This window comes from Bufo bufo, chromosome 8, assembly GCF_905171765.1.
Source record: "Bufo bufo chromosome 8, aBufBuf1.1, whole genome shotgun sequence".
Taxonomy (NCBI): Eukaryota; Metazoa; Chordata; class Amphibia; order Anura; family Bufonidae; genus Bufo; species Bufo bufo.
This window is the reverse complement of record NC_053396.1, coordinates 203454810-203479552: the sequence shown is the minus strand read 5'-3', so window position 1 is coordinate 203479552 and position 24743 is coordinate 203454810. Positions and strand designations below refer to the sequence as shown.

Below are 24743 nucleotides of genomic sequence, written 5' to 3'. Positions count from 1 at the left end.
TTTGTAAAGTTTTGTACTTTTATAATAAAAAGAGTAGCAGTGTGTAGGAGATACGGTCACGGTGTAAGCAGTGTGTAGTAGATACAGTCACGGTGTAAGCAGTGTGTAGGAGATACATTCTCCATCGTCACAGTATTTATAGTTACCTCATCAGTATTACAGTCACTCACATTGGTTGAATTGGCACATGGACACACATGTGAGCAGTAACGCCACGTCAAGGCTCCAACCCTTGTTACTGACCAGTCACACACACCATGCTTTTCATTCATACGCATTTGGTATTCCAGATGTTTTGGACTACACCTCCCATAATGCTTTGCCAGCATGATGGGAGATGTAATTCACAGCATGTGGACGGCCTATGGTTGCCGACCTCTGACCTCGCGGTGATCACCGTACACAATGCTGAAGGAGCTGTGCAAACAGGAGCAGCTTGTCACCTGTCAGATGCCCCTTTACTGCTCCAGCCGGGGGCGCGGGCCTCAGACATGGGCTTCTTCATTCCACTTCAGCTACTTCGTGTTCCATAGGAGAACATGCTGGTCAGAGTTGGGACACAAAAAAAAAATGGTTAGAGTAAATGGCAGAACAGACGCAGTGCAGCAGACAGACGGTCCACATATATACAGCAGACGGACACACAGATTGTGGGAGACACAGAGACGGAGATGACTGAATCCAGTGAGCGACGGATTTGGTGGCAGATGTGGAGCAGTCCCTCTGGATGGGGGGCAGCTTCTCATCCTTCTCCGAGTGACGAGATGGCTGCAGTTTCGTAGCAAAAAGCATGCCATGGCAGAGGAGATCTAGGGAATTTTTTTTTTTGTTAAACTAGGGTTGTACACATCTAAGGCTATGTTCACATCTGCGTTCAAGCTCTCCGTTCCTGTAGTCCGTCCGGAAGTAGAAAAAAAAATCTAAAAACGGATCTGTTCAACCTCCCATAGAAACTAATTGACGTATGTATGCATACGTTTGACTCCGTTAGTTGGTAATACGTTCGGAATACGTTTTTTCAGACGGAAAACAAAATCCTGCTTGCAGGATTTTTTTCTACGTTGAGAAAAGCGGATTCTTGACGGAGCGTCCATTCACGTTCATTGTAGTAAATGAGAAACGGATTGTTACATTTTTCTTTCGCGGACATAGCGTTCCTATAGTACGTTTTTTTTGTTTCTGAACATGCGCAGAACAAACAGGAACTTACAAACGAAGACAGGAAAACAAGGGAGTGTCATGTGACAGTCACGTGAGCGCTACTCCTCACCATTTCTGAAGGCTGATGTTCAAGTTGGAGAAACTCTCAAGAAAAGGGTATGAATTGATGCAATTGAAAAGTATTTACTTCGATCATCTACTGGGGCATGCTATTTGGCTACTGTGGGCTAATATCTTGAAACTGTGGATGCTATTTGGCACATGGGGGATGTTATCAGTCTTTTGTGAGATGCTATTACGCTACTGGGACATTATTTGGCTATTGGGGGCAAATATTTTGAAACTGTGGATGCTATAAGGCTACTGGGGAATGCTATAAGGCTACTGGGGAATGATATAAGGCTACCGTGGGCCGGATGAGAGTCATGAGGATCTAATCTGCCGTCTGATTTTGTGTGGGTCATTCACAATGTAGTCTGGTCTGTGTATGTTGCCAAAAGTCGAATTGCAATAGGGGGTAGATATAATTTTAAGGACCAGAGGAGAAATTTTGTGTTTTGACTGATCCCTGTTTTAACCCTTGTTGCATCTTGTGCCAATGTGTATGTTGAAATATGTCTATAAGCTCTTGTCTATAATGGTTCTGTAACGTTTTCAGATGTCTTCGCCTTCTCCTTCGGTTGGCAGTCGAAGTACTCCATCCTTTCACATGCAGGTAAAATTCTTTAAATAAAAATATATTATTAATGATCCAAATAATAAATATGTTTGAACCACAATACATATTTATATATATTTCAGGGATACTCCGACACTGAATCCTCTGCTGGCGAGGAATTGCGTTTTTCTCCTGAACCAATGGAGTCAGTAAGTGTGGAATGTTATATTTAGATTTTTTGGTTTCTACACATCCATAATTGGTACAATGGATATAAACTCGAAAGGTACATGATTTGCCAACACCGCAAAAGGATAGATAGGCCAATGTATTGGCAACAAGATTTGAAAGAGGCATTTTGGTTGCTGCAGGGCAGGCAGACGGCAATTTTCAATGAATACAAAACTGTGTTTGTTTTTCAGACACAGGAGGGTACACATTCCATTGAAAATCTGCGAAGTAGACGTCATAACGACGAGGACGTGAGTATCTATACTTAGGTTCTCTAAAGTAATCAAATGTCTTTTGTGATAACTATATTATTTATTAGGACACAAACAGGCAAAGTGAAAATCCATCACCTGTTCAAAAAAGAACTTCCAGGCGTGGTGGTCGCGGACAACGTGGTCGTGGCAGTCGTCGTGGACGTGTAGGCCGTGTGAGTAGGCACATGTGCTGTGATGTGAGCTGTCCACACTGCCCCCAGTATACAGTATCTTATATCACCTATAAGATTACGTGGCCATCATGCCTCAAATTTTTTTTATTATTAGAACAAATGACCGTGAGGATTGGAAATTATTATTATTAGAAAAATGACCTGTGAAATCCGAAAGGTGCTCTTTGGAATATGGGCCCCTTTGCCCACCTAGGCTGCAAAAAAGTGTCACACATCTGGTATCTCCGTACGCAGGAGAAGTTGAGGAATGTGTTTTGGGGTGTCTTTTTACATATACCCATGCTGGGTGAGATAAATATCTTGGTCAAATGCCAACTTTGTATAAAAAAATGGGAAAAGTTGTCATTTGCCAAGATATTTCTCTCACCCAGCATGGGTATATGTAAAATGACACCCCAAAACACATTCCCCAACTTCTCCTGAGTACGGAGATACCAGATGTGTGACACTTTTTTGCAGCCTAGGTGGGCAAAGGGGCCCACATTCCAAAGAGCACCTTTCGGATTTCACTGGTCATTTTTTACAGAATTTGATTTCAAACTCCTTACCACACATTTGGGCCCCTAGAATGCCAGGGGAGTATAACTACCCCACAAGTGACCCCATTTTGGAAAGAAGACACCCCAAGGTATTCGCTGATGGGCATAGTGAGTTCATGGAAGTTTTTATTTTTTGTCACAAGTTAGTGGAATATGAGACTTTGTATGAAAAAAAAAAATAAAAAAAAAATCATCATTTTCCACTAACTTGTGACAAAAAATAAAAAATTCTAGGAACTTGCCATGCCCCTCACGGAATACCTTGGGGTGTCTTCTTTCCAAAATGGGGTCACTTGTGGGGTAGTTATACTGCCCTGGCATTTTCCAGGGGCCCTAATGTGTGGTAAGTAGGTAAATGACCTGTGAAATCCGAAAGGTGCTCTTTGGAATATGGGCCCCTTTGCCCACCTAGGCTGCAAAAAAGTGTCACACATCTGGTATCTCCGTACTCAGGAGAAGTTGGGGAATGTGTTTTGGGGTGTCATTTTACATATACCGATGCTGGGTGAGAGAAATATCTTGGCAAAAGACAACTTTTCCCATTTTTTTTATACAAAGTTGGCATTTGACCAAGATATTTCTCTCACCCAGCATGGGTATATGTAAAATGACACCCCAAAACACATTCCCCAACTTCTCCTGAGTACGGCGATACCAGATTTGTGACACTTTTTTGCAGCCTAGATGCGCAAAGGTGCCCAAATTCCTTTTAGGAGGGCATTTTTAGACATTTGGATACCAGACTTCTTCTCACGCTTTGGGGCCCCTAGAATGCCAGGGCAGTATAAATACCCCACATGTGACCCCATTTTGGAAAGAAGACACCCCAAGGTATTCAATGAGGGGCATGGCGAGTTCATAGAATTTTTATTTTTTTTGGCACAAGTTAGCGGAAATTAATATTTTTTATTTTTTTCTCACAAAGGCTCCCTTTCCGCTAACTTGGGACAAAAATTTCAATCTTTCATGGACTCAATATGCCCCTCACGGAATACCTGGGGGTGTCTTCTTTCCGAAATGGGGTCACATGTGGGGTATTTATACTGCCCTGGCATTCTAGGGGCCCTAAAGCGTGAGAAGAAGTCTGGAATATAAATGTCTAAAAAATTTTACGCATTTGGTTTCCGTGAGGGGTATGGTGAGTTCATGTGAGATTTTATTTTTTGACACAAGTTAGTGGAATATGAAATAAATAAATAAAAATAAAATTCCGCTAACTTGGGCCAAAAAAATGTCTGAATGGAGCCTTACAGGGGGGTGATCAATGACAGGGGGGTGATCAATGACAGGGGGGGTGATCAATGACAGGGGGGTGATCAATGACAGGGGGGTGATCAGGGAGTCTATATGGGGTGATCACCACAGTCATTGATCACGCCCCTGTAAGGCTCCATTCAGACGTCCGTATGCGTTTTGCGGATCCGATCCATCTATCAGTGGATCCGTAAAAATCATGCGGACGTCTGAATGGAGCTTTACAGGGGGTTATCAATGACAGGGGGGTAATCAATGATAGGGGGGTGATCAGGGAGTCTATATGGGGTGATCACCACAGTCATTGATCACGCCCCTGTAAGGCTCCATTCAAATGTCCGTATGTGTTTTGCGGATCTGATCCATGTATCCGTGGATCCGTAAAAATCATACGGACATCTGAATGCAGCCTGACAGGGGGGGTGATCAGGGAGTCTATATGGGGTGATCACCCCCCCTGGAAGGCTCCAGGGAGACGCCTGTATGTGTTTTGCGGATCCGATCCATCTATCAGTGGATCCGTAAAAATCATGCGGACGTCTGAATGGAGCTTTACAGGGGGGTAATCAATGACAGGGGGGTGATCAGGGAGTCTATATGGGGTGGTCACCACAGTCATTGATCACGCCCCTGTAAGGCTCCATTCAGACGTCCGTGTGCGTTTTGCGGATCCGATCCATCTATCAGTGGATCCGTAAAAATCATGCGGACATCTGAATGGAGCTTTACAGGGGTGTGATCAATGACAGGGGGGTAATCAATGACAGGGGGGTGATCAGGGAGTCTATATGGGGTGATCAGGGGCTAATAAGGGGTTAATAAGTGACGGGGGGGGGGGGGGGTGTAGTGTAGTGGTGCTTGGTGCTACTTTACTGAGTTACCTGTGTCCTCTGATGGTCGATCCAAACAAAGGGGACCACCAGAGGACCAGGTAGCAGGTATATTAGACGCTGTTATCAAAACAGCGTCTAATATACCTGTTAGGGGTTAAAAAAATCACATCTCCAGCCTGCCAGCGAACGATCGCCGCTGGCAGGCTGGAGATCAACTCTCTTACCTTCCGTTCCTGTGAGCGCGCGCGCCTGTGTGCGCGCGTTCACAGGAAATCTCGGCTCACGCGAGATGACGCCAATCGGCGTTAGTGTGACCTGGGAGCGCCGCAGAGATGACGCCTTTCGGCGTTAGCGTGACGGTAAGTGGTTAAAACCAAAGATGCAGTGGGCAGTGGTGGCACATGCAACATATTCGCTTTACAAGTTTTATCAAAAAGACTTAAGTGCTATTGGAATTGCAGGTAGCTTTTTAAGGTAATGATAACATTTGTTTTAAACCAAATAGGCTAGACAGCAAGAATTGGATGAGGAAGATAGGGAATTTCTCCCAATCATAAACTGTGAGCTGCTAATACAGCTAGTAGAAGCAAGGCCAGCTCTATGGGACCAAACAGATCCCAAACACTCGGACCACAACACGACTCGTCGACAATGGCAAGAGGTCTATGCCAATGTGGTTCCCACATGGAACGATTTGAGCCGTCAGGCTAAAAAAAATTGTGGTACATTAATTTCATTCCTTTTGTTAAATCATTTGGTTTTAGAAGATTTGATAGTGATGTTTCTAGTTGGAAGAATAGTGAAGTGAGCATAAGTTTTCTGTTCGGAAAACTTGGTTTCAACAACTGATACAGCCAATTCAGGTACCGGGCAAAAATGGCAACAGTTTTTTATGCAATCCGATGTCAACAGAAAATAATATATATAGCATTATATACGGTTATTATAATTGTTCTTTATTTTCTAGCTGAAATCATATCAACACGCTGGAGGTCAATACGCGATAGGTTTATGCGTGACCTCAATCATGAACGAACGGCGCCAAGTGGTTCCGTTCCTTCTCAGAGGAAAGCTTACCAATATGCACCACATCTTCAATTTCTTCAACGTTGTTTTCAGCAGCGCATGTGAGTTAAATATCCTAAAGAGAAGCAAAAAAAAAAATTATGAATATAGAAATTATACCTTTTATTTCCCTATCTATTATAGGACTCATTCAAGCACACTCCCTCCTGAAGCAGAACCTCTTGAACATGAGGAATCAACCGAACAATTGTCTGGATGATCTACCGATCAAACTTCGTTACCATCTCAGTCACAGGATTCTGCTCTTGAGTCGCGCGGCCGCCAAACTGAGACATGTGCTCAGATTGAAGATACTCGACAGTTCATTTCTTCTGCCTTTGACCGAGTTTTAAGTAGGCCGAGGCCACTTCGAAGACCACATAGAGTCTTTGAGGATCTTGCACTGATCTTCCGAGATTGTTTATTAAAAATAGAGGAGGAGCAAACTCGGTATAAGCAAGAGTTAACTTCCATGATCAATCATGTCGAGGTAGTTTGTCGTCCAGAACCCCTTAACCATAATCAGCAGTTTCTCTTAACGTTAAGTCATTGGATGGACAGCATGACTCCAGAGCAGAATTGTGATTGTCGAGTGACATTGATCAAAACTGTTTGGAATATTAAACACCCACCACCCTCTCAATTTGTTCCTCTGGCTCAGTCGTATCCCCCAGCCACCTCCTACCCAACATCCATGACTTCTCCACCTGCTCAATCATACTCTGAGCCACATATCGCTCCCCAGTCACAAAACTTTCAACAGTCCCAAAACTTACCCCTATCCCAAAACTTTCAACAATCACAAAACTTTCCCCATTCACAAGACTTTAGCCAGTCCCAAAACTTTCCCCCATCCAACACTTTACCTACGTACCACAACTTCCCACAGGCCCAAAACGTAGGCACTGCACAAAACTTTCCAGCTTTACAGAACTTTTCATCAACATCCCACATCTTTATTCCATCCCAAAGCCATTCACCATCCCAAAGACAACCTACGTCCCACCAATACTCAACGTCTCACACATTTCCACCTTCTCAAAGCCATAGCACATCCCTCAGATATCAACCTGCATCAACCTTTCAAGAGACTTTAAGCCAATCCCAATCACAGCTACCTTCCTATGTCTCTGCACAAACACCTTTCCAATCCAAAAGCACTGGAAGTCCAGATGTGATTTTTCAGGTCAACTCCAAATAAAATCTCCATAAACGAAGGTGTTTCCACCTCCGTTTTTCCCACTCAAACCACTTTTAATACCCCTTTCTCTAACAAATCTGTTCCATACCAATCTGGTACTGATTCATATTCCCTTCATACTCCACAACATCAACAACAGGGTGATTATGTCAGACCGCAACATTCGTTCATGCAATCACTCCTAGACCAAAGTGCAGAAGATGATGGGTCCCCAACTGCAGCCCCAGGAAAGGCTCCATTCACTCAACCAAAACCCTAGTTAACAAAATATATATTATGTTTTCTTTAAGTTTATAAATGAGTATCTGGCAAGGTTATATTGACCACAGTGTCAATTTTTTGAAGTTTATAAATAAGTACCTCACAAGGTTTATATTGACCACTGTGTCAATTTTTGCACTTTAATGATGTTGAACTTGAAACATTTTCTATGTTTAATACTTTTATATTATTAGATTAATTTTAAGGATGTTTCAGATATGTGTGTAATTATTGTGCACTTATCAGCTTTCAGAAGCCCATACAAGCTGCTAAATATAGGCGGGTGGTTTGATTTCCTCGTTCGGACATTTAGATTTTCAAGAACTAACATGATAATCATAGCAGATTGGACCCTGAAATAAGTAATTGGCCTTATTATTCATGATTACTTTATCTCCAGGCCAAGGTGCTGATGACTGACAGTTTTCCAGCTAGTCTTTTTTCATTATATTAACCCCTTAAGGACCTAGGACGTACCGGTACGCCCTATTTCCCGAGTCCTTAAGGACCCAGGACGTACCGGTACGTCCTGACTTAAAATCTGTATTCCGGCGCCCCAGGGGTTAATTGGAACGGGATTTCGGCTGAAATCATTCAGCCGGCATCCCGTAACAATGCAGGGGGGGGGTCATTTGACCCCCCCGTATCGGCGATCGCAGCAAACCGCAGGTCAATTCAGACCTGCGGTTTGCTGCGCTTTTTGCAGTTTCTGATCGCCGCGGTCCCTGACCGCGGGGATCAGAAACTTTAGAGTGGCTAAAATCATTATTATCGCAGGCGGTGGGGGCGTTACGGGAGGCGGGCGGTGCGGCAGGCGGGATCGCGATCCCCCGCCCGCCTCCCCATGAACGATCGTTGGCTTCTAGTGGGTATACCAGGGTGCCAGCACATTGCTGGCACCCTGGTATAAACGGCTGACATCTGTGAAGATGTCAGCCGTTTAACCCTTTCCATACCGCGGTCCGTACGGACCGCTGTATGGAAAAAGTTAACTGTCATCGGTCAGGGAGCTCCCTCCCTCTCCATCGGGGGGCTGCTGTGGCTTTGCAGCCCCCCGATGGAGAGGGAGAGAGCCCCCAGAGAGCCCCCCTCAGCCCCGTGCTTACCCTTCCCCGTCTGCGAAGTTCTGAGCAGACGGGGAGGGTTCCCATGGCAACAGGACGCCTGCTCAGGCGTCCTGCTGTCCATGGTGCTGAACAGATCTGTGCTAAAAGCACAGATCTGTTCAGTGTAAGTAAAATACAGTACAGAACAATATATATTGTTCTGTACTGTATTATACAGACACCAGACCCACTGGATCTTCAAGAACCAAGTGGGTCTGGGTCACAAAAATGTAAAAAAAAGTGAAAAAAGTTAAGATAAAAAAAAAAACATTTATCACTGAATAAAAATTAAAAAAATAAAATAAACTACACATATTAGGTATCGCCGCGTCCGTAACGACCTGATCTATAAAATGGTCATGTTACTTTCCCCGCACGGTGAACGCCATAAAAATAAAAAAATAAAAACTATGAGAAAATTGAAATTTTGCCCACCTTACTTCCCAAAAAAGGTAATAAAAGTGATTAAAAAAGTCGCATGTACGCCAAAATAGTACCAATCAAACCGTCATCTCATCCCGCAAAAAATGAGACCCTACTCAAGATAATCGCCCAAAAGCTGAAAAAACTATGGCTCTTAGACTATGGAGACACTAAAACATGATTTTTTTTTTTTCAAAAATGAACTCATTCTGTAAAACTTACATAAATAAAAAAAAAAGTATACATATTAGGTATCGCCGCGTCCGTATCGACCGGCTCTATAAAAATATCACATGACCTAACCCCTCAGATGACCACCGTAAAAAAATAAAAATAAAAACAGTGTAAAAAAAGCCATTTTTTGCCATCTTACGTCACAAAAAGTGTAATAGCAAGCGATCAAAAAGTCATATGCACCCCAAAATAGTGCCAATCAAACCGTCATCTCATCCCGCAAAAAATGAGACCCTACTCAAGATAATCGCCCAAAAACTGAAAAAACTATGGCTCTTAGAATATGGAGACACTAAAACATTTTTTTGGTTTTAAAAATGAAGTTATTGTATAAAACTTACATAAATAAAAAAAAATGTATACATATTAGGTATCGCCACGTCCGCGACAACCTGCTCTATAAAAATACCACATGATCTAACCTGTCAGATGAATGTTGTAAATAACAAAAAAAAAAAACGTGCCAAAAAAGCTATTTCTTGTTACCTTGCTGCACAAAAAGTGTAATATAGAGCAACCAAAAATCATATGTACCCTAAACTAGTACCAACAAAACTGCCACCCTATCCCGTAGTTTCTAAAATGGAGTCACTTTTTTGGAGTTTTTACTCTAGGGGTGCATCAGGGGGGCTTCAAATGGGACATGGTGTCAAAAAAAACAGTCCAGCAAAACCTGCCTTCCAAAAACCGTATGGAATTCCTTTCCTTCTGCGCCCTGCCGTGTGCCCGTACAGCGGTTTACGACCACATATGGGGTGTTTCTGTAAACTACAGAATCAGGGCCATAAATAATGAGTTTTGTTTGGCTGTTAACCCTTGCTTTGTAACTGGAAAAAAAATATTAAAATGGAAAATCTGCCAAAAATGTGAAATTTTGAAATTGTGTCTCTATTTTCCATTAAATCTTGTGCAACACCTAAAGGGTTAACAAAGTTTGTAAAATCAGTTTTGAATAGCTTGAGGGGTGTAGTTTCTTAGATGGGGTCACTTTTATGGAGTTTCTACTCTAGGGGTGCATCAGGGGGGCTTCAATTGGGACATGGTGCCAAAAAAACAGTCCAGCAAAATCAGCCCTCCAAAAACCAAACCGCGCACCTTTCACTCTACGCCCTACTGTGTGCCCGTACAGTAGTTTACGGCCACATATGGGGTGTTTCTGTAAACGGCAGAGTCAGGGCAATAAAGATACAATCTTGTTTGGCTGTTAACCCTTGCTTTGTTAGTGGAAAAAATGGGTTAAAATTGAAAATTAGGCAAAAAAATGAAATTCTCAAATTTCATCCCCATTTGCCAATAACTCTTGTGCAACACCTAAAGGGTTAACGACGTATGTAAAATCAGTTTTGAATACCTTGAGGGGTGTAGTTTCTTAGATGGGGTCACTTTTAGGGAGTTTCTCCTCTTGGGGTGCATCAGGGGGCTTCAAATGGGACATGGTGTCAAAAAACCAGTCCATAAAAATCAGCCTTCCAAAAACCGTATGGCGCACCTTTCACTCTACGCCCCGCTGTGTGGCCGTACAGTAGTTTACGGCCACATATTGGGTGTTTCTGTAAACGGCAGAGTCAGGGAAATAAAGATACAGTCTTGTTTGGCTGTTAACCCTTGGTTTGTTAGTGGAAAAAATGGGTTAAAATGAAAAATTTGACAAAAATATGAAATTCTCAAATTTCCTCCCCATTTGCCAATAACTCTTGTGCAACACCTAAAGGGTTAACAATGTATGCAAAATCAGTTTTGAATACCTTGAGGGGTGTAGTTTCTTAGATGGGGTCATTTTTGGGTGGTTTCTATTATGTAAGCCTCGCAAAGTGACTTCAGACCTGAACTGGTCGCTAAAAATTGAGTTTTTGTAAATTTCTGAAAAATTTCAAGATTTGCTTCTAAACTTCTAAGCGTTATAACATCCCCAAAAAATAAAATATCATTCCCAAAACAATTCAAACATGAAGTAGACATATGGGGAATGTAAAGTCATCACACTTTTTTGGGGTATTACTATGTATTACAGAAGTAGAGAAACTGAAACTTTGAAATTTGCTAATTTTTTTCAAATTTTTGGTAAATTAGGTATTTTTTTGTGCAAAAAAAATAATTTTTTTGACTTCATTTTACCAGTGTCATGAAGTACAATATGTGACGAAAAAACAATCTCAGAATGGCCTAGATAAGTCAAAGCGTTTTAAAGTTATGAGCACTTAAAGTGACACTGGTCAGATTTGCAAAAAATGGCCTGGTCCTTAAGGTGAAAATGAGCCCGGTCCTTAAGGGGTTAAGGAGAAAAATGCCATTCATCAGCACATGGATCAGAGACACAGAGATTAGCTACCATGACTAGACTCAGGTTGGTTAAACTCTTTTACGGTAATGGACTGCAATGATTATGATGATAGTTCTTGTTTATCACGTGTGAGTGAGTGACACAGTACACAAATCCATATACTGTCACTTATTCAGCACCTTGCGTGGTCTGCACAAAGCTAATGACTTTTTCAGTCTCCCACCTGTTGTTGTTCCATTGCTATTGTCTCGCTATCGTGATCCTCCATTGTACACTTTCTTGAAAACTATGCGAATACAAGAATAGAAATGGCATATGTCATTACTATTTTCTTTGATATAATGTCTCATGCACAAGACTGAACACACTCAGAGACATGGGGTTTCTCAAAAAAGAAAAATGTACCTGCTGATGTAATTTAAAGGGGTACTGGAGGACACACCATCAGTGATTACACTGCTTCTTTGCATGTTGTGCCACCCACATGGCTCTAGTCTAGCACTTTTTGCATCATATTGATGATGCACAGTAACCCTGCATAGCAGCATTGAAATAACTGATAACGTGCACTTCCATTTGCAAGTTCCATGTCACCATATAACTTCTGGCCCGCTCAAGGAAGACATGTCTCGCGGTGCATACTGTAGTGTGATGATTCAGAACTTGGTATGATGATGCTATCACATAGCATGTGCAATCATGAGAATGGTGTACACTTCAGTCACAGATAGAACAACCTTTTCACAATGGACATTTTGTTATTCCTACATGTACGGTAGAGCTTATCTTATCCTTTTCTTATGTGAATTCTACTTCCATTGTGTTGAGCTACGTGCTTTTATGGAAGTTTATTTGTTAACTTATGCTAATGATTATTAAAATATAAAAAAATATTTTAAAAAAAGTATTTTTCTAAATAAATACTTTTATTATTTCAAATATACTTGGTCAGTGGTTTTAATACTTTCAAGACTCAAAACGACAAACAAGGGATATGGAGATCGTTGGAGAGGCATAGCTTACCTTTTGCTGAATTAAGGCAATAAATGTAGGTAGACCGATAGATCATGGTTGACTCAACAATAAACAACAATATAATAAGAACAAACAATAAAATAAACTATTATGTACATAACAAATTACAACTTTTATTAACTGTACATATTTAATAAACAAACAGTAACAAACAATAGAGAATATATTTTTTTTTGGAAGAACATCGCAGGAATATATAAGTTCAAATATGTTCATCCTGCCAAAGCACAGATCCAGCTGAAGAAATGAAATATTCTGCAAATTGATCGTGCATGCGACTCACAGCAACTGTTGATCTTGGGCCAGTTTCTATGTGATCTCCTGGTGGATTTAATGACAGTGGCTCCGTAGGCAAAGGCTCTTTGGTCAGTACATAATTGTGCAACACAACACATGCTTTTATGACATCATCCACAGTATCTGTTTTCAATTGTATTGCACGAGTGAATATTCGCCATTTTGCAGTCAATATGCCAAAAGCACACTCGACGATTCTTCTTGCTCGAGTCAGTCTGTAATTGAACACTCTTTTGCGATAGTCTAGACCACGGCTGGCATATGGCTTCAGTAAATTTCCACACATTTGGAAAGCTTCATCTCCGACTAGAACAAATGGAAGTGCAGGGTTTGTAGTACCTGGTAAAGGCCTGGACTCTGGTATACCAAAGTTTCCGGAGTACAGCCTTCTTCCCATATTAGAATTTTTAAAAACACGTGAGTCATTTGTTCGTCCAAAAGCTCCAATATCAACAGCCACAAATTTGTAATTTGCATCAACAATTGCCATGAGGATCACAGAAAAATACTTTTTATAGTTAAAAAACGAGGATCCACTACGTGGGGGCTTCAAGAGCCTCACATGCTTCCCATCCACTGCACCAATACAATTGGGAAACTGTGTCACCTCATGAAACTTGTCGGCTATGCTGATCCACTGTTGGCAAGTAGGATGGGGAAGAAATTCTTCACGCATAAGATTCCAAATTGCCCGGCAGGTATCTTTAACAATGTAAGATATTGTAGATTTTCCTAGTCGAAATTGAAAATGAAGACTGGAAAAACTTTCACCACTAGCCAGAAACCTACAAAAAAATAAAATAAAATTTAACATAAGTGTTACACAAATACTATTCACCATAAAAAAAACTGCAGCAAAACAACTTTTCGGATTGTCCCACAAGCATTAATTCAAGATCCTTCACAGCAAACAGATCAACATTACCTAGCGGTTGAACGGAAAATGGTATAAAATTTGGATGAATTTACATATTTTTGGTAACTACTATATATAAAAACTTGTCTCTTGAGATTAATCATATACTCACAATAATAATAAAAACAAAAAGGCTCTGAAACACAGTAGAAGCAATAATTGAAAGTTTTACCATACATACCGCAGAGTGACCATGAGTCGTTCTTCGGGAGTTACACTTCGACGAAATTTCGTATCCTTCCGTCTCAATCGGCGACGTAAACGTTGCGAAAGGTCATCAAAGCTTGCGACACTTACACGGAGATATTCTGCAAATTTGACAGGGTGTTTTCAGAGTTCTTGATAAAGGGTCATTCGGCATGATGTAATGGGATGCACCCAATATCGCCGTCTCCTTTTCATGTATGAAATTCGCATCTTTCGAAGTTTCCATATCATATAGTCCACAGAAAAAAGGACATGAGCGGGCAGCATTGTGCCTCTTCCAGCAATTGGATGTCACAATTGCTGCACCATTTTATATAGCATGCAGATAGGGGAGGGACAACTGAAAAAAAAAAAAAAAAAAAGGAAAATAACGTATCCGTTACCGGAGTAAATAAACGGATTGAACGGACATTAACTGACATTTTTAATCCGTTTATTAACGTATCCGTTAGATGGTATCCGTTTAAAAACGTAGCAAAATATGTCCGTTACGTTCCGTTATGAATGAATCCGTTTCAATTTTGAAATGGACGCAAGTCATAACGGAAAGCCGAACGGAGGACAAACGCTGATGTGAACGAGGCCTAAGGCTACTTTCACACCTGCGTTTAGGTCGGATCCGTCTGGTATCTGCACAGACGGATCCACACCTATAATGCAAACGCTTAGATCCGTTCGCATTACCATAAACAAAAAAAAATAATATTTTTTTTTTTTTTTTTCATGATAATGCAAACGGATCCGTTTTGACTTTACATTGAAAGTCAATGGGAGACGGATCCGTTTGAAAATTGAGCCATATTGTGTCAACTTCAAACGGATCCGTCCCCATTGACTTACATTGTAAGTCTGGACGGATCAGTTTGCCTCCGCACGGCCAGGCGGACACCTGAACGCTGCAAGCAGTGTTCAGGGGTCCGCCTGCTGAGCGGAGCGGAGGACAAACGGAGCCAGACTGATGCATTCTGAGCGGATCCGCATCCATTCAGAATGCATTAGGGCTGGACGGATCCGTTCGGGGCCGCTTGTGAGAGCCTTCAAACGGAGCTCACAAGCGGAACCCCGAACGCTAGTGTGAAAGTAGCCTAACACACAGGCCACAAATATAATACACTGCCCCCCCAAATATACTGCACATCCATCCCCCAATATACTGCGCAGATAGCCCCCCATATACTGCGCAGACCCCCCAATATAATGTGCATACACCACCTATATACTGCGCACACACAACCCAATATACTGCGCGGACACCTCCCAATATACTGCGCAGACAGCCCCCCATATACTGCGCAGACAGCCCCCCATATATTGCGCAGACACCCTCCAATATAATGTGCAAACACCACCTATATACTGCGCGGACACCCCCCAATATACTGGGTAGATAGCCCGCCATATACTGCACATCCATCCCCCAATATACTGCACAGGCACCCCATATACTGCACAGACCTCCCTATATAATACGCAGACAGCCCCCCATATATATATTTTTTTTTAACAGAAAAAATGGCCATCAGATCTCCCTACCCCCACACTGCGCAGGCGCGGAGATCGGATTGATGTTATGTAGTTAGCCGCGCTTGCGCACTGGCCCGTAATTTTTCCCTACCCTAAGGCTGGTGAGGCTCTCCGGCGCATGCGCAGCATCCCGGTGTCCAGCTGAGCTTCTGAACAACTGTGAGATTTCCCTAACCCGTCGGTTTGCGCCTGCGCAGCACACCTCACTACGTCATTTCCGTTGAGACCTGAAGTGACGAGTGTAGGGAAATCTCACCGATGTAGGGAAATGTATACAGCTCTACTGCTTTTCTTTGATTGGTCGGCGGCAGCGGAATCCAAGCCTCGAATTCAGAATGGGCCAAAGGAGTCCTGATTGGTGGATTCATTGCTGGAACGCATGCGCATACTTCCGGCAGCCTTCAGAGCTGTGAGGCTGAGAGTAGTGTGCCTGCATGCCGGGGAGAGAGAGGCAAGGTCAGTGTGTGGAGAGACGGACAGCACCCAGATAAAACACTCTCTAGTAACTGTGCGCACATAGTACCTCCATATAGTGCCCCAGTAATACTGCTGCACAGTTCCTAAATATTCTATTCCCTAACTGTGCCCATGTAATACCACCATATAGTTCCTCCATAATACTACTATGTAATACCACCATGTAGTGTCCAAGTAATACTATGACATAATACCAAAATATAGTGCCCAAGTAATACCAGCATGCGGTTCCTACATAATACTTCCTAGTTGTGCCCCTAGAATACCGTCACATAGGGCCTCAGTAATACTACCAAATATTGTAATACCATCATATAGTGCCTGAATAATACTGCCATACAATTCTTGAATAGCTGCCCCCACATAGTAGCTTCATTTAGTGCCCAAGTCATACGTCTCTAAATAGCACTGTGCCCATATAATACGGCCATGCAGTTCCTAAGTAATACTCTCTAACTGTGCCCATATAATACCTCCATATAGTACCCAAGTAATATCATACAATTCCTAAATAATACTCCTGAATATTTGTGCCCATATAATAGCAACATATATTTTATCCAAATAATACCGCTATACAGTTCATAAGCAAAATGTTCCCTAGCTGTGCCCACATAGTAGCTCCCTATAGTGCCCATGTAATATTGCTTTACAGTCCCTAAATAATACTCCCAAACTGTGCCCATATAATACCTCTATGCAGTGCCTTAATAATAATACTACCATACAATTCCTAGTAACTGTGCTCACATGGTAGCTCCAGACATTACTACCGCCACTACTACAGTTCCTAAACTGTGCCCACATAATTATGAACCTTAGTGTCTAAATATTATACCGTGCCCATATAATACTACCTTTCCATACCCAAATCATGCCACCTTACCCACTAATACGCACATGGCCGACCAGATCTCCCCGGGGCGTTATACATCTCATTATTATGTCTTCTAGGGCCCCTCCCCTAAAATGCTCCGCCTCTTAATTGACACCAACCGCAGTCTCATTGGTCGAGCCCCCCACAGAGGCGCCACCACCACCGCCACAGAGCGGATTAAGAGGGATGAGCGACGGCGGCGCCAGCAGTGTCAGCTGGAGCAGGCGGCGGCCTCTCAGGAAACGGTATGTAAAACTTTTATTAGTGTGTGTTTGTGTGTAGTTATTTATAATTTAATTCATATTTCCAATTTTTCACCGTCAGGTGTCGCCAGGTAAAGGCCGGCGCTGGCAAGACAAAGAGACCATTGAGTACGAAGGTCGTACAGCGCCAGGAGAAAAGAAAGGTAGGACGCCGTACGGTCAGCACTGTGCAGCTTTCGGATGCTGTTCTGCTGCTTTCCCTCCTGGACCCTGCAGTACGGTAGAACTAGTGTCGTCAGTGAGATATTACTGCCTGTAACGAGCGGCATCACAGCTCCGTGGGAGAGATGGCCTCTGAGAGGCGTAGGTATTCAGTATGCCCTATGTGCACCGTTTATCTGGGCAAAGTAAGGCAGTATTGTGTACTGCTTGGCTCTATATGGTCACAGTATGACGGCGCTTTATCATTATATTAGTTCTGTTTGGCGCGCTATGGCTCACTATCTGCTAAGGATAGTTCTACATGGGCACCGGTGCCCTCTCTGCCTGCTCCTCATCAGTGCATCATGTTTCGTTCCCAGACACGAGCAGCCCGCTCCCCGCAGCGTACAGCCCCCGATATGTGGAGGCCGCGTGGTATTCCTGGTGGGTGAAGCAAGGATTCTTCAAGCCGGAGTACCAGGTGAGCGGCAGCCCTTACACTCAGATCTGCGCCATCTTGTTCATGTGCGGCTTACAAAAGTCACGACATCCCGTCATGTCAAAAGTCTACACGTGTAACCGCTAGTGGATTGGCCATTCTCTATAGATGTGGTCGGCACTTATCTGTGCAAGGACATTTCTGAATGTGCCAATCATGCAGCTGCAGGAGCGGCTGTCAGTGACAGCTGCTCTCCGCCTAGATGTTTTTTTTTTTTTTTGTTTTTACTATACCTGACTTCTTCATCACTAATGAGGTCTCTATATTTTCTGAGCCCCTTCCTGCTCCGGCCCCAGCTGTCATGTGATCGCTAGGGGCAGGGTGTCTGCATGAGCTGCTGGGTCTTAGCAGAACCACATCAGCTCTGCAGCCCTATACATCATCTCTGGGGGCTGTATTCCCCCTGTAACTAATAACTAACAAGAAAGATGCAAAACTGACTAATTTATTATTATTATTTATTTATTTTTTTTACATTTCCCAGGGTATAAAAAATAAAATACCAAAATAAAAATGACCTAAAAACAAAGCTTCCTGGGTCACCAAAAAAAAACAAACAACAAAAAACACAAAAATTATTGGCATAACCGAATGGGGGGAAATGCGCCTGGTCAGGGGGGGGGGGGGGTTTGAATCACCCGGTTGTGAACTAGTTAAAATCCATCTACTGTAAAACAGAAAGAAGATTGAGAGGATAAAAGGGGGATGCAGCTGCAGTTCTCTCTTTTTCAATGACCAGGGGGAGGGGAGCAGGAGGAAGGAGATATGCGGTAGGTTCAGAGAACATCTCTGACATCACAGCCGGCATGGAGAGGAGATCTACAGTTACAAGACCCCAGATCTGCAGGTTACCGTCTTTTTATTGCCACCATGTACATCTATGACACAGATCTAATTGATAAGCGATTTCTTGTTTCTGTTTCCGCAGCGTCATCTCCCCCACGCAAGGCCGGAGGTCTTCTCTCTCTGCATCCCTCCTCCCAACGTCACTGGCTCCTTGCACCTCGGCCACGCGCTGACGGTAGCCATTGAGGATTCTCTTGTGCGTTGGTGAGTTTTTAATGTACCGTACTTTGTTTCATTTCTTCACCATTTGCAAGATTTCTGCTTGATGTCAGTGAATGCGAACACTCTTCCAGAGCCTGAAAAAACCAAGCACAGGCTGTGAACTAGTTAAAATCCATCTACTGTAAAACAGAAAGAAGATTGAGAGGATAAAAGGGGGATGCAGCTGCAGTTCTCTCTTTTTCAATGACCAGGGGGAGGGGAGCAGGAGGAAGGAGATATGCGGTAGGTTCAGAGAACATCTCTGACATCACAGCCGGCATGGAGAGGAGATCTACAGTTACAAGACCCCAGATCTGCAGGTTACCGTCTTTTTATTGCCACCATGTACATCTATGACACAGATCTAATTGATAAGCGATTTCTTGTTTCTGTTTCCGCAGCGTCATCTCCCCCACGCAAGGCCGGAGGTCTTCTCTCTCTGCATCCCTCCTCCCAACGTCACTGGCTCCTTGCACCTCGGCCACGCGCTGACGGTAGCCATTGAGGATTCTCTTGTGCGTTGGTGAGTTTTTAATGTACCGTACTTTGTTTCATTTCTTCACCATTTGCAAGATTTCTGCTTGATGTCAGTGAATGCGAACACTCTTCCAGAGCCTGAAAAAACCAAGCACAGGCCTAATACTTCTCACAGCTGAAGGTTTTCCACCATTGTATCCATAATGTGAGCTCAACACATCAGCACACATCTTTCCTCTGCTTACAGTGTGTGTACATGAGAAATAACACTATTTCTGGCCATTATGCCGCTTGTATCCTGCACTTTTTTTTTTTTTTAGCAGTTTTCACCTGTGCGTGCTGAATGTCTAGTTTGCAGGTGTCACAGAGGTAGTGGGTGGAGAATAGCTGTCATCCACTGCACGTAGAAAGTAGAAGAGAATCTGCTTCCTAACCTTCTCTTACTCAGGAACAGCCCCACGATCATGGAGGATATTACAGAGAAGTACTATCCTGCGTGGATGTGAATAAAGCACTGAGGAAGGTTATATCTCAGCCCACGTTGTATAAAAAGTTAGTGACCATTGAATAAAGAAATACGCAGGCGTACGATGAGGCATAAGAGGTCTGTGCACCAGAATATAAAATCAGCAAGGAGGTAGATTTCTGGTGTAATGTGTTGGGCCACTGAAGTCCTGATTAGTGTTGAGCGAACTTCTGTTTTAAGTTCGGCGTCTAAAGTTCGGCTTCCGGTTAGCGGAGAATCCCGATATGGATTCCGAATTCCGTTGTGGTCCGTGGTAGCGGAATCAATAATCGGCCATTATTGATTCCGCTACCACGGACCACAACGGAATTCGGAATCCATATCGGGATTCTCCGCTAACCGGAAGCCGAACTTTAGACGCCGAACTTAAAACAGAAGTTCGCTCAACACTAGTCCTGATCACTTTTTTTTGTGAATGGCATTGGGGGACACAGCACCATGGGTATATGCCCAGCTGCCACTAGAAAACAAAAGTGTTGGCTCCACCCAGATGGGCAATACCCTCTGCACAGACACCAAACTAACCAGGGCACACTAACGTTCTGACACCAGGTCCCGCAAATGACCTTGGCTTGTCACAACCATGTCCCGCTCCTCTTCGGCATCTTTGGGTCATTCCCAGGACAGGTATGAGGCTGGCGACGAATCCTCCCCGCCGCCTCGGGGGACTCCCCTGACTCTGCTTCCGGATCGGAGCAGAGCACTGCCCTGTCTACGGCCATGCAGGATCTCATAAAGGCAGTTAGGGACGCTCTCCACGTGCAGGAAGACCCCTCCTCCTCGGCTCAGGGATCTGTATCATTCCGCCGTTCCAGGCGCCCCGCTTTCATTTTTCCTAACCATGCGGATCTGGACGCACTCCTGGCCAAGGAGTGGCGTCACCTGGATAGGCGTCTTCAGCCCGCCAAGGGTTCGTACGTCCTCTTTCCTTTTTCCGAGGAGTCCATTACTGTGGTCTGTCCCTCCTCAGGTAAATCCACAAGTGGCCCGACTTGCTAAGGCCACCACCCTTCCTTTGGCCAACGCGGCATGATTGTCTGATCCATTGGACAAGACGATAGACTCCTTGTCCAAGTCTGCATTTGTTGCAACAGGTTCCGCTATCCGCCGCGTCTTGGATGGCTAAGGCCCGTGTGGTCTGGGCCAAACAGCTTGTTTGGTCCTTACCCCCGGATTCTGCTCTGGGGGAGCTCCATCTCCTTGCCACTTATCTTCTCCAGGCCTCCAGGTACCTTTGTGATGCTTCCCTGGAATTGGCACGCCGCTCTAGTAGGGCGGCTGCTAACTCGTTGGCCATCCGCCGCACAGTTTGGCTTCGGGCCTGGGCTGCGGATGCCGCCTCCAAAAAGGCGCTCATATCTCTTCCATTCCTGGGTGGTAGGCTTTTCGGGAAGCGTTTGGAGGAGCTAATTCCTGAGGCCACGGGTGGGAAACGTTCCCTCCTGCCCCAGAACCATTCCCGCCGCCGTCCTATGCCTTCATCACGGTCTCAGCGTTTTCACTCCTTACGGGACTCCTCCTCCCGTCAGGACAAAAAGACTGCTCGTCCTTCCTTCAAGGCCAAGCCCTCCTGGCACGCCCGCCCTAAGCCTTCCAAACCCCAGTCTGCAAAGCTGTTATCTGCATGACGGGTTTCCCCTGCTCGAGTTGCCCCCTCAGGTGGGGGGTCGTTTGCTCTCTTTTCAGGATGAATGGAGCGCAACCGTAGATGACGCCTGGGTTCTGGAGGTAGTTTCCTCCGGGTACAAAATAGAATTTTCTAGTCGTTGCCGCCCGGGTGTGCGCTTTTTTTTCAGACCATTCATTCCCTTCACGCGCATGGGGTGATTGTTCCTGTACCGACCTCGGAACGTTTTCAGGGGTTTTACTCGAACCTCTTCACGGTTCCCAAGAAGGACTGTGCTCTTCACCCCATTTTGGATCTGAAGGCGCTCAATTATTTAGTCAGAGTCCGCCACTTTCTTATGGAGTCCCTCAGGTCGGTGATTGCTTCCCTTGAGGTGGGCGAGTTTCTGTCGTCCATCGACATCCGAGACGCCTATCTGCATGTCCCCATAGCTCAGTCTCATCAGAGGTACTTTCACTTCGCGATAGGTTCTCTGCATTTTCAGTTTGTGGCTTTGCCCTTCGTACTTTAGTCTTCTCCGCGGTTATCCTGTCCGGATTCAGATGGACAACTCCACTGCGGTGGCTTATTTAAACCACCAGGGGGGCACCAGAAGCGCGGTGGTCCTGAAGGAAGCCTCTCGCATCCTGCGGTGGGCGGAGGGACACATTCCAGCTCTTTCCGCTGTCTACATCCCTGGAGTCGACAATTGGGCGGCCGACTTCCTTAGTCACCAGAGTGTCGACCCGGGCGAGTGGTCTCTCCATTCAGAAGTGTTTCAACAACTCTGTCAGCGCTGGGGAATCCCAGACGTGGATCTTTTCGCCTCCCATCTGAACCACAAACTTCCGCTTTAGGTTGCCAGGTCTCTGGATCCTCAGGCTCTGGCGGTAGACGCCTTGGTTCTCCCGTGGTCCCAATTCAGTCTCCTATATCTCTTCCCTCCCCTAACGCTTCTTCTTCCTCGGGTACTCAAACGCCTCAAAATGGATCGGGTACCAAGGTGGTTTCTTCCTTCCACATTAATGAGGAGATTGTACCGTCTTAATTCTGTCCCAACCCCTCTCATCCTGGAGAGCGGTCTCTCCACCGTCTGAATGTGGTTCGGGCGCTCCGGCTGTATCTCCAGCTAACGGAGTCCTTCCATCGATCTGACTCTCTCTTTGATGTCCCTGAGGGCTCACGTAAGTGTTTACAAGCCTCCAAAGCCACCATCTCCCATTAGATTAGGTTGGCCGTCAATGAAGCCTATGTGGCGAAGGGTCGTGAGCCCCCCATCCGGTTGACCGTTCACTCCACTAGGGCGGTCTGGGTATCATGGGCGGTCCGGCATTTAGCCTCTGCTTCCCAGGTCTGCAAGACCGCCACCTGGGCCTCAGTTCGCACCTTCTCCAGATTTTACCATATTCATTCCTTGGCCTCTGCTGATGCCAGTTTGGGTCGCAAGGTTCTGCAAGCGGCTGTGCGCTAGGTTCTTCACAGGGCTGTTTCTTCCCACCCTCGGGGACTGCTTTGTGACGTCCCATGGTGCTGTGTCCCCCAATGCATCTAACAAGAAAAGGCTTTTACGGTAAGTACAAAAATCCATTTTTAGGATATCGGGAAAGTCATAAGTCGCAAATTTTGGAGTAGAGCAGGACTTGCGCCAAAATGTCTGACTTATCTTTACCAGAAAACTGCCGGAGATGTTTAACACATTCCATACACCACTTGCCCATCACAGCCAAAGTGACTGAATGCTCAGCCGAGAGCTTCTGCCCCTTAGTTTTTGCAGTCAGTGAGGGGGTCTCAGCAGCCAGACCCCCGTCGATTAGAACCTCTGATGTTTGATTGGTCGTGAAATTGAATTAACCTGATGCGAAGTAAATCATGGATTCCATAGTCCTAAGTGTAAGTGCTCTCTTTTTTTTTGCCAGGAGGAGGATGCTGGGTCAGAAGGTCCTGTGGGTGCCAGGATCGGACCACGCGGGGATTGCCACTCAGGTACGGCACTTGATCGGTTATCGACACATTGTGTTGGATATTTCGGCATGGGTAGCTTGCAGTGTTTTTGCCCTAGGACACAATGGGAGCCTCTTGGGCCTTAGGCCTTCCAGGTCTGCTGTGGTTGCATGAGACAAGCCGTAAAGCTGTGCAGTGCACATTATCTTTGTGGCCATTCATATGATGTGATTGAACCCTTCGTGGTTTCCAACCTATGGGTCTTTAGTTGTTCCGTAACTATAACTCCCAGCATGCCCTGACAGCCTGCTGCAACTCCTGGAGACCCGCAGATTGGAGATGTTAATAGGACATCTGGTAGATGAGGCCCTCTGAAGAGTCTGCATTGATTGAGATCTTATTTTCCTTCCAGACTGTGGTAGAGAAGAACCTGCATAAGGAACGAGGCGTCTCTCGGCATGATTTGGGTCGGGAGGAATTTCTCAAGGCCGTGTGGGAATGGAAGGAGAGGTAAGTGGAATAGATCTGTGCATACAATCCCATACAGGACTGAGTCCTCATCTTGTCTCATGTCTTCCTTCTTGAAGTAAAGGGGATAGAATTTATCACCAGCTGAAATCTCTTGGAGCTTCTCTTGACTGGGACCGATCCTGCTTTACCATGGACAAGGTAATCTGCTGTCAATCCTGTGCGAGCTCCCATTCTTCTGATACATCCCCTGTGCAGCCTTATAGTTAAAGGGGTTTTCTGGGATTTTTTATTGGTCATCAGTGTCTGATCGGTGGAGGTCCGACACGTAGAACCCCCGCAGATCAGCTGTTTGAGAAGGCACCAACGCGCTACAGACTTCTCGCTGCTTTCTCTAGGCCGAGTGGCGACACGTCCATGGGGAAACCTGCAAGAAAGCCGCAGCGCTACTGCGAGTGCCGATGCTTTCTTAAACGGCTGATCGGCAGGGTCCCCATGATCGGATACGGATGACCTAGGATAGGTCATCTGGTAAAAATCTCAGAAAACCCCTTTAACCACCTCCCGACCGCCTAACGCACGGATGCGTCCGGAAGGTGGTTGATTCATTCCTCCTGGACGCATCCGTGCGTCATCTCGCGAGACGCGAGATTTCGGTCAGAGCCGGCCCGCGCATGCGCATCGCGGGCCGGCAAAAGTTAAAGAACAAGTTCGTCACCAGCCTGCCAGCAACGATCATTGGCTGGC

General features: G+C 44.8%; 1 protein-coding gene and 1 long non-coding RNA gene across 2 annotated transcripts; both read left to right on the top strand.

The window, feature by feature from the left end:
- The first annotated feature begins 2369 nt into the window (after positions 1–2369).
- LOC120977824 lies at positions 2370–6405 on the top strand. Its single transcript, XR_005773970.1, has 3 exons — positions 2370–2477; positions 6092–6251; positions 6334–6405. It is a non-coding gene; the product is annotated as an uncharacterized LOC120977824 (long non-coding RNA).
- Positions 6406–16001: 9596 nt separating this feature from the next.
- Positions 16002–24266, top strand: LOC120978186 (valine--tRNA ligase, mitochondrial-like). Its single transcript, XM_040406408.1, has 8 exons — positions 16002–16130; positions 17106–17273; positions 17353–17434; positions 17813–17913; positions 18860–18981; positions 23504–23570; positions 23941–24038; positions 24116–24266. Exons 2-8 carry the CDS (start codon positions 17121–17123, stop codon positions 24264–24266), a joined length of 774 nt encoding a protein of 257 aa, XP_040262342.1. The 5' UTR covers positions 16002–16130; positions 17106–17120.
- The last annotated feature ends 477 nt before the right edge of the window (positions 24267–24743 follow it).

What these genes read in the sequence shown, in the direction of transcription:
- LOC120978186 (XM_040406408.1), top strand. Translation starts at nt 17,121, where the DNA reads ATGCTCCGCCTCTTAATTGACACCAACCGCAGTCTCATTGGTCGAGCC. An exon ending in AGCGCCAGGAGAAAAGAAAG is followed by an intron (nt 17,435 to 17,812) that starts GTAGGACGCCGT and finishes TTTCGTTCCCAG; the next exon opens with ACACGAGCAGCCCGCTCCCC. An exon ending in ACGCGGGGATTGCCACTCAG is followed by an intron (nt 23,571 to 23,940) that starts GTACGGCACTTG and finishes TTTTCCTTCCAG; the next exon opens with ACTGTGGTAGAGAAGAACCT.